At 39.5% G+C, this 21,112-nt stretch overlaps 1 protein-coding gene across 1 annotated transcript in view; it reads right to left on the bottom strand.

The window, feature by feature from the left end:
• The window catches only part of CNTN4 (contactin 4), a 999,482-nt gene that overhangs the window by 17,972 nt on the left and 960,398 nt on the right, over nt 1-21,112 (bottom strand). The window contains 5 exon segments of the mRNA XM_021070955.1: nt 18-88; nt 1,948-2,097; nt 4,439-4,597; nt 8,650-8,767; nt 13,195-13,370. Coding sequence (XP_020926614.1) covers nt 18-88; nt 1,948-2,097; nt 4,439-4,597; nt 8,650-8,767; nt 13,195-13,370 — 674 coding nt within the window.

Below are 21,112 nucleotides of genomic sequence, written 5' to 3'. Positions count from 1 at the left end.
TTCCATGATTCATTTACCTCCCAGGTTATAACCAGTTCAGATTTGCTGCCTCCACCACCACTGACGTTAGCTGGGGTGACTTCAGGGACTGTTCAGGAGACAAAAAAAACAGGTCGTGTCAGGTGGCAAAGGCCCATGAGGGCCAGGAAGGTTGCCTGGCTGAGGTGACTCACAAACACTCTGATGCGTGCAGCTTTGACTTCTGGGATCAGAAATGGTATGGCTAAGGAGCCTGAAGCATCAGCTTGAGGAATTGAAAGTTACCAAGGAAATTGCTATTACCTGTTTCCCATTCAATAAAGTACACCTTATCTGACATGACTGAACGATGCTTCAGCTCCATCCCTAGAGGCCAAGATTCAGGGGGATGAGGAAAGGACAGAGGTTCTGGTTCTAATACTTGGGTAGGTGTTTATTAACCACATGGCAGGACACAAAGGAGAGACAATACATACTCTGCCCTTGCAGAGCTTACAATCTAGGCGGAGGGAGGGAGCACATGCAGAATGATTACACAGCGGTGTCACAATCAACAACAGTAGGGCACAGACAGAATGGAGAAGTGCAGTGGTGTTCTCAAGTAGCAGGCTGCTCAGAGCAGGGCTGGGCTAGTGGCTTCTCGGAGGAAGGTGAGTTTTGAGCTGGGTGTTGAAGGAAGTGGTGGACAGAGGTTGATCCCTGGCTCACTGTGCTTAAACTCTTTGATCCCCAGTTTTCTCTGTAAAAGAGGGGAAATTATGCTAGCTTCCTCCTTGGGATTTCTGAGGAATTAATTAAATTATAATTCTGGAGGGGAGAAAAAGCATGGGGATTAGCTATATCATCCTCATGTAAATGAAGAACTCTAGACAGAATCTTAAAATATCTGATTGAGGCACAGATTTGGTGACTGAGTATGTCCCCTTGGATAAAGCCAAAGAAATAGATCCAAGTGATTTTTTGTTCAAGAGTAGGGTCAGAGTTCCCATTTGCTCTGGAATTTTACTCTTCCTTCAATGAACATTTGGCCTTTTGGCAGCTGGGAAGTCTAGAGAGACCCACACCTGGCCCTCCCCTCTTCATGGGAGAAGTAAAAGTACAAAAGAGGCAGATAAAATTTATGTGATATGTTGTTCTCTCCCCGTGCTCACTCAAGCTATGTACACAGAAACTGATCGTAAATTGCCAACTGGGGTGGTATGAATTAGCAGGATGTTCTTAACCTTAGCTTTGGGGGAGGGTTTAAACCCTAAGAACATCTTACTGAACATTTCTGAAGAAGTTATTCTTTCTCACTAGTGATTTTGGGGGGTGATTTCCTCTGAAGTGTGGGTATGCATTTTAAAAAAGTAGCAACTCTGGTAGGAAAGTCTTGGTGGCAAAACAGCCAATGAAGAAAGATGTGGCATTTGAGGGAACTAAGCAGAGAGTCTCTCCCTGTACCAGGGAACCCAGTGAAGAGGAAGAACATAACTCTGGATGAAAACTCACTGCTGGGACTCAGAGAGAGAGAGAACAAACCAAACAGGTGGTTACCAGCAAGGAGTGGAGAAGGAAAAGGAGGGGCAATATATGGGCAGGGGAGTAAGAGGCACAAACTATTATGTACAAAATAAGCACAAGGATATACTATACAACACAATATAGCGAATATTTTATAATGACCTATAAATGGAGTCTAACCCTTAAAACTTATGAATCATCAGAGTGCATACCTATAACTTATGCCGTACATCAACTATATTTCAATAAAAAATTTATAAACATAAAAATAAAAACAACAAAAAAGTGATGCCCTGGTGGTTAAACTGAGCATCTACTGGCCTGATTTCTGATGATGACAGTCCTTCCAAGGAAGGGTGTGCTAATACAGAGCCTCATTTAGGCTGATGGCAGGGAGAGTCAAAGCCATTCCCTAAGGACCAAGAGCTGTTGAACCAGACCCTCTGGGTTCTGGGTGCTACTCACGGGCCTCTTCTGTCCTCCGCTTCTCAGAGGGCCGGCTAGGCTCCCCAATCCCAATCACGTTGGCTGCGACTGTGCGGAACTCATATTCCACCCAAGGGTTCAAACCCACAACAGTTGCTGTGAATGTCTTCCCATCAATGATTTCTGGGACTGAAAAACATCAGAAAGGTGGTGATGTTTCATAGGAATTCATGTTAGAGAGATAGGAACTTCTATCCATAATCACCTCCATTACTGTGTTCAGGGCATTGCTACTGGTCTGAAGGTTAGCTGCATAAACAGCCTTGCAGGGAGGTCATCCCAGAACTCTCTATGCCAAATGAATAGACTCCAACCAGACACCAGCAGATACAGCACAAAAGATACTCCTTCAAGGCCCAAAGCTACTTGACTCTAGTAACTGTTGTTATCACCTCATATGATTTTCATCATTTACAGAATAGGGCTGGACACATTCTTTAATTCTTACAACTCTCCTATGAATGAGATAAAACTAACCTTTTAATTTTTATAGAGGAGGGAAATATACCACAGAAAGGTCAAGTGACTCATCAAGGTCACACTGGATTTGTACCTTTGACTACATGGCCCAAGCTCTTATCACTGATTATAACAATAGGGTAATAATGTTACAAATCCATAAAACTACTATCAATGAACTATATTAACACATCAAAGAAAGAGTCTGAAAACCTAAAAGAGCTGGCCCATGAAGAACACAAAAAGGAGAGAATTTGACAGTATTCATCCAGCAGAGTCTGGGAAAGGCCTCCTTCAGAAGAGGATATGGCCCATTGCTTGAGGCCACATGCCATGGAGCTCTGGACTTCGCTTCTGTGTTCACTGCACAACCTTTTTAGTTTTGATTTGATTACTATAAAGATTTCCCTTGGGGCCAAGGAGATGTGAAGGGACATCCCCTGTGACAAAGCGGAGGCCCCTGTGATTAGGCTTCAATGGCTTCTAGCCTCCTCAGGGGCAGACTTACATAGTCCTACCCTCCAAAGGTGAAGAGTGTGGGTTTTGGAGTCAGACAACCTGGATTCTAATCCTGAATCCACACTTACTAGCCAAACAACATGGGAAAGTTGCCTAACCTTTTCATGCCTTGGTGTCCTCACCATAACATCAGGCTGACAACAATATCTATCCTCAGTACAGCTGAGAAAATTTAAGAATATCACTTAGCAGAGCATGTAGCACATAGTAAGAGCTCAGCACATTTAAGCTGTTTTCTTTTGTAAACCATCAGAAGCAACAGCATCTTAATCCTCCTCTTTTTCTTCATTATATTTACACAGCATTTTATTTTTTTAAGTAATTATTTTTATAATAATCTCTGTATTGGGTCATACACCATTCTTACTATACCCATTTAACAGAAGAGGTAAGTGAAGATGTGCAGAAGTCTGCTGATTAGCAGAGTGAGGACTAGAATTCCTATCTCCTTAACTTCTGGATTTTTCCTATCCTTTCGTTCTAAAACACTCCTGTGACTCAGAAGAAAGTCAATGATTCAGCTGAAAACACAGAAACCCACTTCTCAGCTTTGATAAGCTAACATGGAAAAGCTAGAGGAGTGCATAACTTGCTTGCAATAACTACTTGTTTGTCTATTTTTTCCTCAAATAAAACCTAAATAAAATAATGAAATGGGTCAACATGGAGATACTGACAGGAGCAGAGGTGGTATGGCCAACTCAACTATTTTTTAATTTAATAAAATCTCATGCCTTTTCATGCCCAAGTTTATCCATCTAAAAAAATGGGCAGCAAATCAAGAGGCTCCATGCAGTCCTTAGATGTTAGTTTCTTGAACGCAATATATAAACTTTACAACGATCATGATTATAGAGTAATATAATCCACTGTTCCCCAAAGTGTACCACTAGTGGCACACAGATGAGTCTGGGTAATGCACAGATAGATGAGGCATTTTATTTTTATAACTGTTTATTTATTTATTTATTCATTTATTTTTATGGCTGCACCTGTGACATAGGCCGTTCCAGGGCTAGGGGTCAAGCCAGAACTGCAGCTACAGGCCTCCACCACAGCCACAGCAATGCTGGATCCAAGCTGCAATCTACAACCTATGCCACAGCTTGCAGCAATGCCAGCTCTTTAACCCACTTGAGCATAGCCAGGGATCACACCTGCATTCTCACAGACACTATGTTGGGTTCTTAAACAGCTAAGCCACACTGCAAACTTCAACTGATGTATTTTAAAATACATGTTAAGAAAAAATATCACAAATACAACAGACCTACTATCATTTCAGACATTATAGCTTAGAACCAATTAAACAATCAAACATGAATCAATAGAAAGAAAACTATTTAATAAATGATAGTATATTTGGTTGAGGGCAGTCTCATCTGTAGCTGTGTCTGAATGATGCCCCTTGGCTTCTGCCCCAGAGCTGTGTCTGTTCTCCTGTTTCAGGGGCCACCCATGAGAATCCAGTATCAGGCAGCCAACATGGTACCTGTATTGACTGCTTGCCAGCCCACGGAGAATGGAGTCCTGGCTTGAATGACATACATGGTGATGGGGCTGTGGTTGTCAGGCCCGGGTCTCCAGGAGAGCTGAGCGGTGGTGTCTGTAATTTCATCTATGGTCACAGCCTCTGGGGGCCCTGGAGGACCTGAGAAAGAGCAAGACCCTCAGAAGTGAAATAATACATTCAAATGTCCAAGGAAGTGACTACATTGTCCTACAGATTCACCACTTGTCAATTCCTTTTTGAATACCTATTATGTGTCTGGATTTTTTCTAGGTTCTGAAAATACAGAGATGAGTGAGACATGGTCCAGCCCCTTCTTTCCAGATAATAATAGGAATAACTAATAGGTAATAGAAAAAAGTAATTGTATGCAAAGAATTACAAAAGAATATTTATTATAGATTTCAAGAGAGAATATTGGGGTACCACCAGGGCCCACATTCATTAATCCATTCCTCATATATTTATAGGTGCCTATTATGGGTTCGACACTGCCATCTGGGGATGTGGTGGTAATAAATGAAGATTAAAGTCTTTTGGAAATGGTCATTTCTAGTCCTGATAATGAGCAAAAATGACTTTAGAACTGCGGGGGTCAGTGTTGCTCCACACATTTCAGCAGCACTAGAATGCAATCAGTGACCCCATGCCACATCCCTCATCCAATGCAAGCATGAATTCCTGTGAAGGGAACTGCTGCGAAAGTGACTTGTGCTTAAGAGTCCCAAGACTGTGGTTTGCTTCAAAGCAATTTCAAAATCAGTTTGGAGTCTAAAGTTTCTGTAAGTCATACCTCTATTTTTCTACTTATCCTCTGTATGTACATTGTTTCTGCCATTGTATTTAAGACCATTGAAATGGGAGGAAATCAGTTTTAAAGAAGGCTTGGAAACCATAAAGAGGGGGATGGAGACTAGCTGGCAGACAAACACAAAACATCAACAGAGCCAGAGCAAAGACCCCCAAGTTCTCCTAGATTCCAACATGCAAAGCTCTTAGCAGAGAGTTAAAGGCACTTCTAACAAGGGACCACCTTGGCCAAGAAGGTGAGTGTGAGGGAGACATAATGACAAACCTCATGTCCCTTAGCCAGGGGCAAGGAGGTCTTCCTAGGAGGGATGTGCTGAGGCCCAGGACAGCAATCAAATGTTCTGCCAGCATACTATGGGGCCTTGGCAAAGAGGCAGGGAAGAAAGAGAATTTCCACAGAGTGGTGAAAAGTTAATGGCAATTTCCAGAAGTAACACTTTGTTCTGAGATTCACGTCTACACCCTTTCAGTGATGCCCTAAATTTCTCTTTCCTTTTATAAAAATCATTTTTTTTAAATAGACCCACAGGTGAGACTAAATTTATCCACTCCCTCCTACTCCTGTAGGAAAGGTCTGGAAATCTTTTTCTGGAACTGATTAATTTTCCAGAGTGACATTTCAACACGTCAGTCTAATGCCATCAAGAAAGAGATGAGTTAACCTTTGGTCTTTGGACTTTTATTAACCAGATAAAGTCCAGAAGACAAGATAATCTTTTTTTTTTCCTCACCAGTTTTCTCATCCTGGGTCTCCTCCCCACCCCCGCCACCTTTTTTTTTTTTTTTTTTAAATAGATGCTCCTCTCATGGCCTTTAAAAGCAAAGTAACACAAAGAGAAAAGTGTCCCTCTCCAAACTCCTCAATGAATTAAATTGATAGGGAGGTCTGAGCCCACTGTTGGCAAATAGGAAGGAGGAAATGAAGCAGTGGCATGAACGTGGCCAGTGGAGAGAAGATGGTACTTTCCCAGTGCTGTTTGCTGTTAGCTATGTTCTCGCTGCCCTCCCCGCCCAAGTGTAGATTCAACCTTACAGAATGTTTACCAACTTTGTTTTAGGGAAGTTGGGTCTCTCTTTCAAAATGACAAAAAGAGCAAGTGTTTATCCTCTGAGCAAAATGTTCACATGGTCTGGGGCTCTTAGAAGTGTTTGTCACAGGCAAGAGCAGAGGGAATGCAGGTGTTAGACCAGTGTCCCTTCCTTTTTCTCAGGGAATGGTGGCCTTTCTAGCTGCCATTTGGGTGCAGTAGATGAAATAAAGTAGATAGCAGAGAATCAAGGAAGCCTGAGCTGAGACTCCAAGCTTTACTCGTTTCAAATACAAAAATCTCTTCCAGGGCAGTGAAGTGCCTTTCTGCCTCCTCTCTCCAATATGCAGAAAAGCTGCAAGGACAGAGCTAGAGGGAGATAAAATGAAAGATTATGGTTGAAAATGGCATATTAATTTATGGGCCTTATTAACCGATTAGGCAAGATTTTCTTTTAGACTGCGTTTGCAAATTCCTGTTGGTATTTAATGTTATTTTCTGTGAAATGAAGTGTACACTATCATTTAAGAAATTCAAGTATTACTGATTTAAATATTTATTAGTCTAATTTATTGGTGTTTAAACTGCTGATCAGAACATTATCCTAATTAAATAGAGGCTATATTTTCAGCAACAGAATTCTTTTGTCCCCAAGGGAAGAGGCAGACCAGCTCTGGTGTATCTTAAAATAGAAATAAACGTGTTCCCATAAGTTATTCTATGGGTAGCTCTACCCAGGTTGGAAGTTTTTTCTCTTATCTGGCTCTTATCCGTATCATTACAGAAAAGGTTTTTAAGGCCATTTAAAAAAGGGAACCAAGGTAGACGCAATGGAAAAGCTATTTTTCTCTGACCTCTCTTGACAATCAGTTTGAGTTGCTAACTCCCACACACCTCCCCTCTCATGTTATACCCGGAGGATATAGTAACATTTTTTGTTGCTTCCAATAATATCTTTATCTCTGTGCACTCAGATTCACCTTGCCTCCAAATCAGATATTGCATGGATTTCTATTTTCTTGCACTCAAAATTCTGATAGCCAGAGAGTCTCAAACACCAGTAGTGAGGGTTCGAAGGAAGGAGATGCTGGCCACAAGATCATTTAGATGCTGGGGTTTGGCTTTACATTTAACCTTAGAAACCCCCTGAGTTCGACTGTGATAGGTACATGGGTTCCCAGAGATCTGAATTTTAGTTAGAAAACATTTCTTGAAAGTCCACTTACTGTTTTTTTTTTTTTTTTTTTTTAATTTTTATTTTTTGGCCATGTCCTCAGCATGTGGAAGTTCCTAGGCCAGGGATCAAACCCACGCCACAGCAGTGACCGAAGCTGATTCAGTGACAATGCTGGTTCTTTAACCCACTGTGCCACAAAAGAACTAGCCAATTACTGTTCCTTTACACATTGGTCTGATGGGGCTCAGGTCAGCTTTTTGCAGCCATGAGGATGCATTTAGGCACATCAGTCATACTCCAGAGAATCTCACAAATGTCAGGTTTTTTTTAATATATGTATATAATGATTTTTATTTTTTTATTTTTTTCATTATAGCTGGTGAGTTTTTTTAACATCAATTCCTGCTTATTTACTACCTCCCAGGCAGTCAGGAAGTATTTCCCTCTAAAGCCATGTTTTAGCAACTGGACAGAACTATTAACTCGAAAAGGAAAAAACTGAGAAACACTGGTGACAACCTGACTTAAGCCACTCTTACATCATCTTAACATCAGTGACTCTATAAGACTAATTTGGTTCAGTCCAGATGAAACAGCGAAAGGCACCGTTTGGTACCTCTTGAACCTAGTTGCTTTTCTGCCTCTAAAGTTATTCTAGAAGGTCACATAAACTCCAACCCATAAATCAGGGCCCTTACAGGAGTTATTTTCAGTAGAGAGTAACTGGATTTGTGCTGTGCCTTCTGATCCCCTATGAGAAGCAGGTGCACGCCAAACTTCTGTAGACTCTTAGCCACTGTTTACAATGTTTACTTTCTTTCTTTTTAGGGCCTCACACCCACTGCATATTGAGGTTCCCAGGCAAGGGGTCGAATCAGAGCTACAGCTGCTGGCCTAAGCCACAGCCACAGCAACTCGGGATCCGAGTCATGGCTATGACCTACACCACAGCTTATGGCAATGCTGGATCCCCAACCCATTGAGTGAGGCCAGGGATTGAACCCATGTCTTCGTGGATACTAGTCGAGTTCATTATCACTGTGCCATGACAGGAACCCCACAGTGTTTACCTTCTATTGACCTTCCCCCATAATTCTAAACCACTGATGTTTCTAGAACTTTGTGCAAAAGTAGACATTACAAAAATATTTTAAGATCCAAATCCCAAAGTCCCATACCTCTGACAATCAGGTCAGCAGCGGCCGACAGCTTGTCTACACTTGTTTGGACCATGCAGACGTATTTCCCAGCATGCTTCAGCTGGATGTTTCGGATCATCAAATCACCAGCTGAGTCCTGCTGATAAAGGAGGGGAAAGTGGCTACAATTACTTTTTAATGAGCTCTAAATATCATTATCACATGAAGGACACTGTGACTAATGGATTTATTTTACACCGGCTGATGAAAACATTAGCAATGCAAGCCGTGGCCTATTAAAAATGTGTGAGGCTGCCTGAGAGATAAGAACAGCAACATCTTCAGAACACACCTCGAACAAGACCTCAGCTGTCTGCCTTCTCTGTGGCTCTGGAGCAGCCTGCCACCCACGTTGGAAGCACAAAAACTTATGTAAAGTGGCTGCTCTAGTCCCATGGGTTTCTTCAAACATGCCCTCAGTCTACAACCTTGGCCGTCACTCCAATACTTCAAAACTCTGCCTTTGGAAAGTGGATGCAAGCCCACATTTGGAGGCATCTGCGTTTTCCTGCACAACCCTGTCTTATAGCCAGCATTGTGATTGCTCCCAGGTTTGAATTAAAGAATTATGAGGACCAGACTCTCCAAGGAAATCTTGTATCACCTAGTGTGGAACAGTGTTAATTTGTTTTCCAACGCCAAATGTATGTTTGATTAGCAGATGAATAGGACTAATTATATCCTAGTATGGATGCCTATGTGCCCTAGAAATATTTCAGCACCATATACCAGCACAGCACTTCTAGTAAATTTGAGGAGATGTGTCCACAAATGATCACAAAGGTGGCATTTTAACCGAAGAACACTGCTATATCTTGGAGTTAGTTTCATAACTCTGTTAAGCAAAAGCCTGGAGAATAGATACTTGAGCAAGAAAACACCCTAGGGATCAGATTCAGGAAACTGCTTATTTCTAATCCTTGATGGATGACAAGATAATGTAAGTTATTTTGGCCTCGTTATTCTTCCAAATGACAAAAAAATTGGATGACACTTAATGGTGTGTAATATTTGGCAGGCCTATACTGCACTGAATACTCCCAGGTCTTGTGAAGTAGGTTCTCTTGTTATCCTTACCTGACAGATGAGGAAACTCAAGTACAACGAGGTTATATGACTGACTTAGAGTCACTTAGCTAGTGAAGGGCAGAGTCAGGACGTGAGCCCTCACAGTCAGGGTCCAGTCCCTATTCCCTTCTAGAACACTGTACTATCATCTGGAAAGAGTCTCATTCTAAATGAATTATGTACTTGGTTTTTTCCCTTGGTTTCAGTACAACATATGACATATTTACCCAGGGCAATCAAAGACATGAAATTGCCAATAGGTGTAAATAGGATTAGAGAAAAGGCAAAGGTCAAGAGGTGGCCGAAGTGTTGGCACTGAGTTGTCTGGGGCTGATCCCTGCTGTGTGACATCCTATAAATCGCTTAATCTCCCTGGGTCTTAGTTGAGGTACTGCCTACTGTGCTAGCATGTGGGACTCAAATGAGATTGTTTGTGTACCTAAAATCCTGGAAATTGAAGCATAGGGTAAATTTAAATTAGTATTATTGACGACCACAATCGATTTTCTTTGTGAAATAATTATGTCAAAGATATTACATAAATTCCAAAAGAGCTGTGATTTAAAAAAAAAAAAAAAAAACCTGAAAGCTTTTTTATTTATAATACTTGGGGTCTGATCCAGATTCCACTATTTACCAGTCAAGTCTTATCACTGCTGGTAAAAGAGGGTAATTGCTACCATATTTCACAGAGATTCTATGAGGATTAAAGAGCTTATATATATGAAAATACTTGATAAATGAATAGGCACTTTGCAAATATAAGGTATCATTATCATCATTATTATTAACACTTCTTTACCCAAGACATTTCATGTGTTTGGACTTTAAATATAGGCTTAACAAAAAAAAAAATATGCCTCACAAGGGCATGTGTACAGGAAAGGTGGGAAGTCATCAGTGTTTAAAGGGACTGTCATGAGTTCCCATTGTGGCACAGCAGAAACGAACCCGGGTAGTATCTATGAGGATGTGGGTTCAATCCCTGGCCTCACTCAGTGGTTTGGTGATCCAGCATTGCCGTAACCTGTGGTGTGGGTCGCAGATACAGCTTGGATCTGGCATTGCTCTGGCTACTGCTCTGATTTGACCCCTAGCCTGGGAACTTCCACATGGCACGGGTGGAAAGCAAAACAAAAACAAACCAAAAAAACACACAACCAAAAAAAAAAAAAATCAGGGAAAAAAGGGAATGTCTACCCTATCTCATTTTTTTTTTTTTTTTTTTTTTTTTTAATTCTCCTAGGGCTTGAAGGTCAAAGAAACTAATTGTAGCCTGGAGATTTCAGAACACAGCAACCCATTAGCAGGCTTTTGTGACTCTGTGGTTTAGAGTGTGCTCTCCTTATTGATACATTTTGACCAAATTTGTGCTTTTAAAGTAAAAGTGAAACAAAAAATAAAGTCAGAATTGAGGTAAGAGTCTCAGAGAAGGGGACCACAACAACTTTCTCCTTACCTTCAAAGTTATCCAGACCAAACAATTTACTGAGATTTACATGTATGTTCCTACCAACGAGAACAAAATAGCACTTTGGTCTGTTCTGTTACTGACCACTCAGATGTGATCAGAGGACAATGAAATAATAACTTTTTTCAAACACTGCCATAGGTTGGTTCTACCAAGCATCTTTTCCACCATACTGACCCAGAAAGTAGAAACTAGCATTGCTTCCTGACCTCTTCTATTGTCCACTCCTAACTCTATACACATGAATGATCCTGATGGCTAATGCACTTAGCTCTCTCAATCTGCAGTGTCCTCGCAAACTTTGCACTTACTCTTTAGCAAGGGTTAATTGGTGCCAGCATTTATCATGGAAGAGAGAGACTCTTGCCATGAGAAAGGCTAGTGAGAGGGAGAGAAGGATAGAAGTCTTTACAAAAGGTGGTCATTAGTTCTAGACTGCCTTAGGAGGGTCTCCTCCACCTGTGCCTCAGCCAGTCCAGCATAGAATCCATATCTGTCTGACTGGTAGGACATCGATTTTGATCTCCCAGGCACCTATTCTCATCGGTTGGTGTCTGTGCCTTTCTGAGAAACAATCTTTTTTTATTCTCTCTACTGCCCAAGACACTGGTTTTAGTATGAAAACAATATTCTGCTTAACTTAGGAGCTTGATTTATGAAGCTTTTCTCAATGTATACTCTCATGTTAATAGAATTAATGTTATCCTTCCTTTAATGAATACATTAAAGTTTCTCACCTGCTTCTCTTGGGATAGGGTCTGGGTGATGTGCTCTTCTAGACTTGAAGATATTTAATATCCCCCATGCTTTCTGAAGTAGCTGATATCACTCTTACTTAGTCAAGATTATTAGGCTGAACCATATCAAAGTGGTCCAGAATGGTTAATAACGGCAATCTCGTCCAGCCTTTCTCAACTAGGTTCCAAGAGAGAATCAGTAATGATTCAAGTCATCCACTGATATAATAAATGAACTTCTCTCTCATGCATCTAAAATGGTACCAGTCATAGATGATTCTTGGGAAAACTGAGAAAATAGTTACACAAATCACTTTCGGTGTTTTGTAATTCAATGGAGAGGCACTTTGAAAAAGGCAGCAAGAATGAAAATAAAAGGAAAAACTCTATTTGAAGGGAACAAAGCTCCTCAACATATCATATGGATAATTTGTAAGCTGCAGTGCATTTATTGTCAACATAAAGGGTGTGGGGTAAGATGAGGTAGGCAAATCAGATTCCCGTGGTAGCATGGAGGAATGGGAGGAGTTTTCAACATAGCCTCTGGTTTATATTCTGCTGCCTTTGGCTGGATCCCTCTGTGAGAACGGCAACCAGAGTGAATATTACTAATGGAATGTAGGCGTCTATAGGGTAGAAAAAATTCTGAGAACGACTGCAATAGATTAAAACTGTTTCCACAATGAATCTCCTCTTGGTGTGAGTTCAGTGAGATGATGTATTTTTATGGGAAGTCGGGCATTTTGAAAATTCAACCACTAGAATTCAAATCATCTGGAGATAATAAGCAATCTGATCAGAATTTCAGATTCAAGAAAGAGCCCTAACATCACAATGATGAATTTTCTACAAGAGCCAAAGGGAATTTAGTCTGCAGCCTTAAAGGGTAGGAGTAAACTGTCCTTAAGCTATTTTCTTCATCAGGTTCAATGACATAGTGTACAGTATGGGGCAGAGAGCTTGGGATTTGCAGTTTAAAGCTGAGTTTGGCAATTGAGTAGCAATGATGTCAAGTAAGCCATATAACTCCCATGAGCCTCAGTTTTCTCATGCATACTATAGGGTTATGGATTATGAGGATTAAGAAAAGGGCTGGCATATAGGTGGTTCAATAAGTGTTTGGACAGAATGATCAAAGAATAACTTTATAGGTGCTTTCAAGTGAGTCTCAACAAGTTGATTTAGTCTGTTTTGAGGAATTTAGCTGCAGACTGCATTTCTTACGGATGGTCTGATATTGATACTTACCCCTCCGACTCTTTCAAAGTGGTCCCCATCCTTGTCGAAGTCAATCAGGTGTCCATTAAATGACCAAGTGAACACGATGGCTAATGAGTGATCATGGGTTACCTGGCATGGCAGGACGATACTTTCTCCAACAGTGACATCCATACTGGAAGGGGGTACCATTACCCTTGTTGGATCTGAAGAGGGAGAGCAAAAGAAAACAACAACAAAGCCTGTGAACATGTGTGGAAATCCTATGTAGAATCCAAGTGCAGGATAAACTCCTACATAGTTTTGATTTATTTTTTCTTCAGCAGTGTCCAGCAAACCTTAGTCATCTGAGATGCTCAGATTCAGGCCAGGAGGTCAGTTTTAATATGAAAAGATGAAAACATTCATTATGTGAACCTTCAGAGAGCAACGGAACTCAGCTGGGGAGCAATGAGGCTAAGACTCTTAGGGAAGGGTCTACTTCCAGCAGCCAGCTCTGAAACTGCCTTTTTAAAAAGGTTTTTAGATCTCCCCACTCTCCCTAGAAAGCAGTGTTTCAGCTGAGTGCCAACAGAAAAATCTATGTTAATTTGAAGTTTGTTGGAATTTTTTTTTCTGTTATGAAAGTGATACATGTTTAGTATGGGACATTTAGAAATTTCAGGAAAGCTAAAAGAAGGGACCAAACAAAAAAAAAATCCTACTTAGGCTCTGGCTGTCCAGCTAAAACCGCTGTTTTCATTTTAGTACAATTTCCCCTTGAATTTGGGTTTGTAGTTTTTCATTTGTCTTTTCTTTTGTGTTATTGTAAACGTTACGCATATGATTTTCCTGTCTTTTTTCTTTACTTACTATAGGTTTATATCTTTATCCACATATTTTACAATCTGCTTAAGATGCTGTTAATCCTTTCAACCATTTTGAAACTGAAAAACATTTTAGCAAATTATTATAAGTTGTTATAATTAAAAATAATGCTGTAACGAACATCATTGACAAAAATTACATATATATATACACACACACATATCTTACTTTTTATTGAAGTATAGTTGATTTACAATGTTTTAGTTTCAGGTGTACAACATTGATTCATTTATATATATAATTTATATATATAAATATATATATTGTATGTGTATATAGTCTTTTTGATTTTCTTTTCCAATATAGGGTATTATAAGATATTGAATACAGTTCCCTGTGCCACATAGTAGGTCCTTGTTTATTTTGTAGCTAGTAGTGTGTATATATTAGTCCTAAACTCCTGGTTTAACCTTTCCCCCTTCCCCTTTAGTAACTGTAAAATTGTTTCCTATGTCTGTGTGTCTGTTTCTGTTTTGTTCATTTGTATCATATTTTTTAGATTCCACATATAAATGATACCAAGATACTTGTCTTTGTCTGACTTACTTCACTCATATTAATTCTTTAAAATAAGGAGTATGAATTTATTTTTAAATTCACCTTTTACATTATAGTTTTAACTGGGAATGGAATGGACTTGCTTAGCCAAAATTTATAAACTCTAAAACTACATTCACACACAGGTAGTCTCTTGTTTTTCACTGCAGTATGATTTCGTAAAGGGTGTCAGAGAGTAAAATGGTGAAATGCAATCTGAGTTCAAGAGAAAGATCACAGAAGTGCCTAAAGAGTGAAATTATGAATTCAGCCATATTCCAGATCTTTCTCTGCACTACACCAAATCAAATAAAACCAAGCAAATCATAATAAAGAGGACAAATCAAAAGCGAACAAAAACAATAAAAGAGCAATGATTACTCCTCTTCCACATTCACAGGATTAGTGTTTCACAGTCTATGCAGCATATAAACATTTGTTGAATGTATCTCCTAGATCAGAATCTCAGCTGGGGATTTTGTAATGGAATCTTAGAGGAGACTTTTGATTGGTGTTACTTTCCAACAACCCACATTAAAATTCCCTCCTAAAAAAAAGCATTTAAAGCCGTGTTTTTCCCCTTCTATCCAGCTGTGGAAAGCAAACACCTCAGGCTGTTAGAAAAGGAACGTCTGTGTCCATAAATAGATTCTAATCCAGTGGAGGGGCACACTTTCGCTATTTTCTGCAAATAGGAAAAGATCATGGTAAGTAGATTGTGTGTCACTGCTGAATGAGTGATGTCCATGAAACGAGAAGTAGGAAACAGGCATTTCTGGCTAAGAGGTAACAGGAGAGGAAATTGTTTATTTCAAAAACCTGAGGCTTTGCAAATCATATAATCAAAATCTGCTCTATTGATTAACTGACCCATAAGAAAAGATACAGATTGAGATTTTTTTAAATGAGGGAAGGAGTTGAGAGCAAAGCTAAGCAAAAAATCTAGGAATAGCTCCATTTTGCTTAACATGTCACTTATCATTTTTTAATTTAAATGTTCATCTATAAAATGAAGATTAAAACACACAATTCCTGGCCTGGCCAGGAAAAATTTTATATGTCTATGGTTTTTACATGGCAAGATGTCACCTTATTTTACTTTACTTTTTTTTAAATCATTTTACTGAAACCATTTATATAGGATAAAACATATTCACTTAGATGAACAACTTTATTCTACTTTAAATGTCCCCTGATGTCGCAATTTAGATTTTCATCTTCATTTAGAATGCACCTTCATTCATTTGTTGATCTACTCACCAAGCACGCATTACAGGTTATATGAATAACAGTGTTCTAGGACCCCGAGATATATATATATATATATATATATAAACCTGTGAGAATAACCACATTTGTAAAAACAAACTGAGCCCCTTACATTCCAGACACTGTGTTACGCTTGACATGGACTATTTCATTTATTTGTAACAAATAGGTACTATTATCATCCCTGTTTAACAGATGAGGGAAACTGATGCCTCTGAGTGGTTAAGGAACTCTCTACTGTGCTAAGCTGCCTCCCTTCCTTAGCTGAAAACATAATATCAATTCACAGATCATCTGGAGAACAAGTCTAAAGGCATAATATAGCAATTTGCACTCTTGATTATGTGTAGTCAGCTGAGGATATGTAAATGCAGAAGAAATTCAAAGAAAGCCATGGGGTGAAAAGGGTTCCAGAGGGCTTCACTGCAAGAGTAATGAAGTGACTGCCTGAGACAGGTAAAAAGCAGTGATGATTTCATGCCTAAAATGTGGGCTCTAGCTATAAGCTTACACATCAAACTGATGGCTACAGAGTCAAATGTCTAGGCTCAAGTCCTTAAAAATATCTTGTCCCTATATCCTGACAACTCCTGGGTGAGAAGCAAGGAGTTGGCACCTACCCAAAGCCTAGAGTCAGTTGCAGTCCTGGCTCACATTTTTATTTGACATTTGTTTCCTAAAGAAATGTTCAGCGCTTTATGCACAGGTAGGGATCTGGGACAGATTTTTATTATAGGTGATCTCAGGTGCCTAATAACCAAGAATCAGAGACGTTCCCTAAATTAGGGACTATGCTGGTCCAGTGGCTGGGCTGACAGCTGCTAATTCATTAATTTAGCCCCTGTCACCGATTCACATTTTGAGCCCTGAAGTAGCAAGGATCAATGCAAAGGAAGTCAAGTACTGTACATACACCAGAGATGTCTCCTTGGGGCTAGATAAGATTAAACTAAAGAGGTTCAAAACCTCATTAGCTACTTGGTTTTCTCAAATCGTATGCTTGTTCGGTACCCCTGTTTTCTGTGTTTTGTGAATTCTGATGCTTTTTACCTGATTAATTTCCTTAAATTTGAATACAAACACTATACACAAATAAACAGATGGCTTATTCAAAACAAAACTGTCTCCTCTCCTTTGGTTTTAATTCATCAAGATCAGGAAGAACCTATATTTACAACTTCTGTTCTGAAGAGTCACTCCAGCTATTGTTCTGTGCATAGAACTCTCAAAGGCAATTAGAACTCAAGATGTGAATTGATGTCTGGATTTGGATGTAATTAAATAGCAACAATAAACAGGACCAACAACACCCCTAAATTTTCCAGCTTGTGGCTGGTTCATCCCATGGAGAATGAGAAATTAGGAACTCCAGAGGATTGATGTGTTAAAAAAAAAAACATATATACCAAGTGTTTAACTATCCTAGAGCAAAAAACAAAATTTCTTTTATGCTTTATTAGTGTTTTCTATAATACAGAAGAGTCGGAAAGTAAACTAAGAGCTTTGTTCTAAAGATCATAATGCCCATGAGAGAGAGATTTAATTATTAACCATTCAATGATTAGATCAAGAATTAGATGCATAAATTATAGCACTTATTATCCAATGATTAGATCAAGAATTAGATGCATAAATTATAGCACTTATATCCAAGTCATATTATATTCTGACTTTCACTGTTGGTAGAAAAGCATTTTGATTTAGGGCTTTTATTATCTGTAAAAACAAGTGCCTCTGGGTTTCTAGGATGAGAATTCCATTTAAGGTTTTCTTCCTTATACTCTACCAAACTTTCCATTTCATAATTTTTTCCCCTTCTTTTCTTTCTTTCTTTCTCTCTCTCTCTCTTCCTTCCTTCCTTCCTTTCTTTGCCATGCCTGTGGCATGTGGAAGTTCCCAGGCTGGGGACTGAACTCATGCCACAGAAGTGACCTGAGTCACAGCAGTGACAATGCCAGATCCTCAACCTGCTAAACCGCATGGAAACTCCTGGTTTATAATTCCTTTACCTTTCTTTCCCTCACAGGGTGCCCAAATATTCATTTTCACCTATCAGGAAAGTATTTAAGATGTGTTTTAGTCATCTTTACTCACAGGAGGTATACAACTCCTTTTTTTTGGTGAATTTCTTGACTGTAATGGTTTCAATGATGCCTTTGAGTCAAGTTGTGTCTTCTTTTTCATATGAAATTTTAGAGGGAGATTCTTAAAAAATGGGATTCTTTAAAAACTGGAGCTAGTCAAAGAACTGCCAGTCAGCTTACCTCAAATAACACAAAAGGAGATTGGATAGAGAACTATCTAAATAGTTGTTAAACGCTACAACAAAGATGGTTGATTAATGATCACAATCAACCTGGAGGGAGACTCTCTAGGGATGAAGTTAAGCACTCTCTAGTTGTTCTACTTTTTCCAATAAAAGCAAGACCAGTGGTTCATCATAGCCATATGAACTATTATTTTTTAATCAATTCTTCATAAAACACACATCAAAATTCCCAGTGACTTTAAGCTGGAACAATTATTTAATTTAGGATGAAATCTATAGGGGTAAAGGCAAAAACTATATTTATATTGGCGTTTCTGTCATGACTCAGTGGTAATGAACCCTACTAGTATTCATGAGAATGTGGGTTTGATCCCTGGCCTTGCTCATTGGGTTAAGGATCCAGCATTGCCGTGAGCTGTGGTGTAGGTCGCAGACGTGGCTTGGATCCTGTGTTGCTGTGGCTGTGGCTGACACCTACAGCTCTGATTCGACTCTTAGCCTGGGAATTTCCATATGCCACAGGCGTGGGCTTAAAAACACAAAAGAAAAAAATATATAGTTATAAAAATCAACAACATAGGTTCAGGCTAGAGGAGAACTGGGTTGGCAGTTCACATGACAAACACTTGATCATTTCAGTCTCAACAAGGTCTTTGTAGCTGCCTGAGGAAGCTAATGCAGTCTTAGGCTGCATTAATAACATGAGGTAAAAATCCCATTAAATTTTGCATTAATGAGACCACAGCTTACCAGGAACATCCTTTGGATTCACTGACAGATCAGTGCACCTAGGTTAGTGAATAAGCTAATACATCTCTAATAGGTAAAATAAATGAAAATGTTTGACAAGAGTAGGGGAAATTAAAGGAGGCATGAGATAGGTCTGCAATATGTGAAGGGTTTATAAGAAGGTGAATTAAGCTTATTTTCTGTTGCCCTGCAGGAGAAAGCAAAGAGTAAATACAAAGAGGCATAGCTTTGGTTCTGTATAAAGGAGAATATTCTAATAATCTGACCCTATCAACAGGGAAATGGGCTACATCAGAAGAGCATGCCTCGCATTTCCAGAAATATTCAGGTGGAGGTGGGCTCCATCAGAGATGGCATGTCAAGTTATACCAAAAACCAGCCAGGCTGGATGAAGCCTATTTTCTCTCTGAAGAGCGTATGCATCCAAGCCACCTTCTCCATGCTTTTCTAACCCTCTATACATGGTGATCCTTCCCTCCTGTAAAGCTTGTCAGCATTATCTGTTCTATTTCTTCAACATTAAGCTTCAGCATTGTTGTGGAATATCACTTACATATATCCAGTTTCTGTCCTGTAATGGGGTTCCTTGGGGTTAAGGACCACATCTTACCCCATGTAATAAATCCATAGTGCCCAGCTCTATCCCTACCCATGAGAGTTGGTTAAAGATTAATTGGATGATGATGTATGAATAGTGGTATTGGGTACTGACCAAAGTAAAGACCTGACCCTTGATGTGATGTAGACTGGGAAGTTGTTGTGCTGTATTTCTTACTATTTATCCTCACTTAAGTTGATTACAGAACATTAAAAAAACAGTCGCCTAAGGGTTCACTCACTGTCTAAACTCTGACCTTTGTGCTCATTGCTGAGTTTTGCCTCGGAGGCCATATTTAGAATTTATTCTTACTTTTAAAAAGTAAAGATGGGAGTTCCCGCGTGGCGCAGTGGTTAACGAATCCGACTAGGAACCATGAGGTTGCGGGTTCGGTCCCTGCCCTTGCTCAGTGGGTTAAAATCCGGCATTGCCGCGAGCTGTGGTGTAGGTTGCAGACGCGGCTCGGATCCCGCATTGCTGTGGCTCTGGCGTAGGCTGGCAGCTACAGCTCCGATTCGACCCCTAGCCTGGGAACCTCCATATGCACAGGAGCGGCCCAAGAAATAGCAAAAAATAAAAAATAAAAAAAAAAGTAAAGATGAATACCATATGATACCACTTTTATGTGGAATCTAAAATACGGCACAAATGAACCTATCTACAGAACAGAAACAAACTTACAGACACAGACAACAGACTTGTGGTTGCCAAGGGGGAGCATGAGAGAGTAGGATGGACCAGGAGTTTAGGGTTAGTAGATGCAGATGCAAACTATTACATTTTGAATGGATACACTGTGAGGTCCTGCTGTACAGCACAGGGAACTATATCCAATCTCTTGGAATAGACCATGATTGGGGATCATATGAGAAAAAAGAATGTATGTATGTGTATGACTGGGTCACTTTGCTCTACAGCAGAAATTGGCACAACATTGTAAATCAACTATACCTTAATAAAAAATCCAAAAAAAAGTAATTAATTTGTGTGTAGGCTACTTTGAGAAAAGGTTTCTTACCAGGATAGTCTATTTTTTAATGAATAAAGCACTTTCTTTACAAAAACCTCAAAAAAAAGAGTAATTCACTTACAAAGTAACTTATTTAAAAATAAATTATTTTGAAATAATTTCAAACATACAGAACTGTTGCCATAAAGTACAAAGAATCTCTCACCTTCACAGAGACCACTCCGCTGTTAATATTTTATCATATTTGCTTATTTCCTGATCTTTCTCTCTTGTTGTATAATAGAGATATGTAATAGACATATTATCTATAATTTATATTTACCTATTATCATTAGTTTCTTTCTAAGTCTTTTGAGAGCAACTACAGACATGGTATCTCATCACCCTTAAACATTCCAGTGTATACTTTCCCCAACAAATACTCTTTCCTAATAACCAGCACAAAACCCTCCATTGAAGGAAATCAACCCTGGCACGTCACCACTCTGCAACTCAGATGCCATTCAACATTTGCTAACTCTCTCAGGAAGTCCTCTTTATCTTTTGGTTCAGGATATGATCCAGGAATAATTGGAAATGCGGTACAGGGCCTTCCAAGTGCACTGAGTCAGGAGCTGTGTGATGGTGATGTGATGTGAACTCATCTCAATACTGACCGATGACCAGGTTAACTCTAATCACCTGGGCA

The sequence above is a fragment of the Sus scrofa genome, chromosome 13, assembly GCF_000003025.6.
Source record: "Sus scrofa isolate TJ Tabasco breed Duroc chromosome 13, Sscrofa11.1, whole genome shotgun sequence".
In the NCBI taxonomy this organism is placed as follows: Eukaryota; Metazoa; Chordata; class Mammalia; order Artiodactyla; family Suidae; genus Sus; species Sus scrofa.
This window is presented reverse-complemented; position numbering and strand designations above follow the sequence as displayed.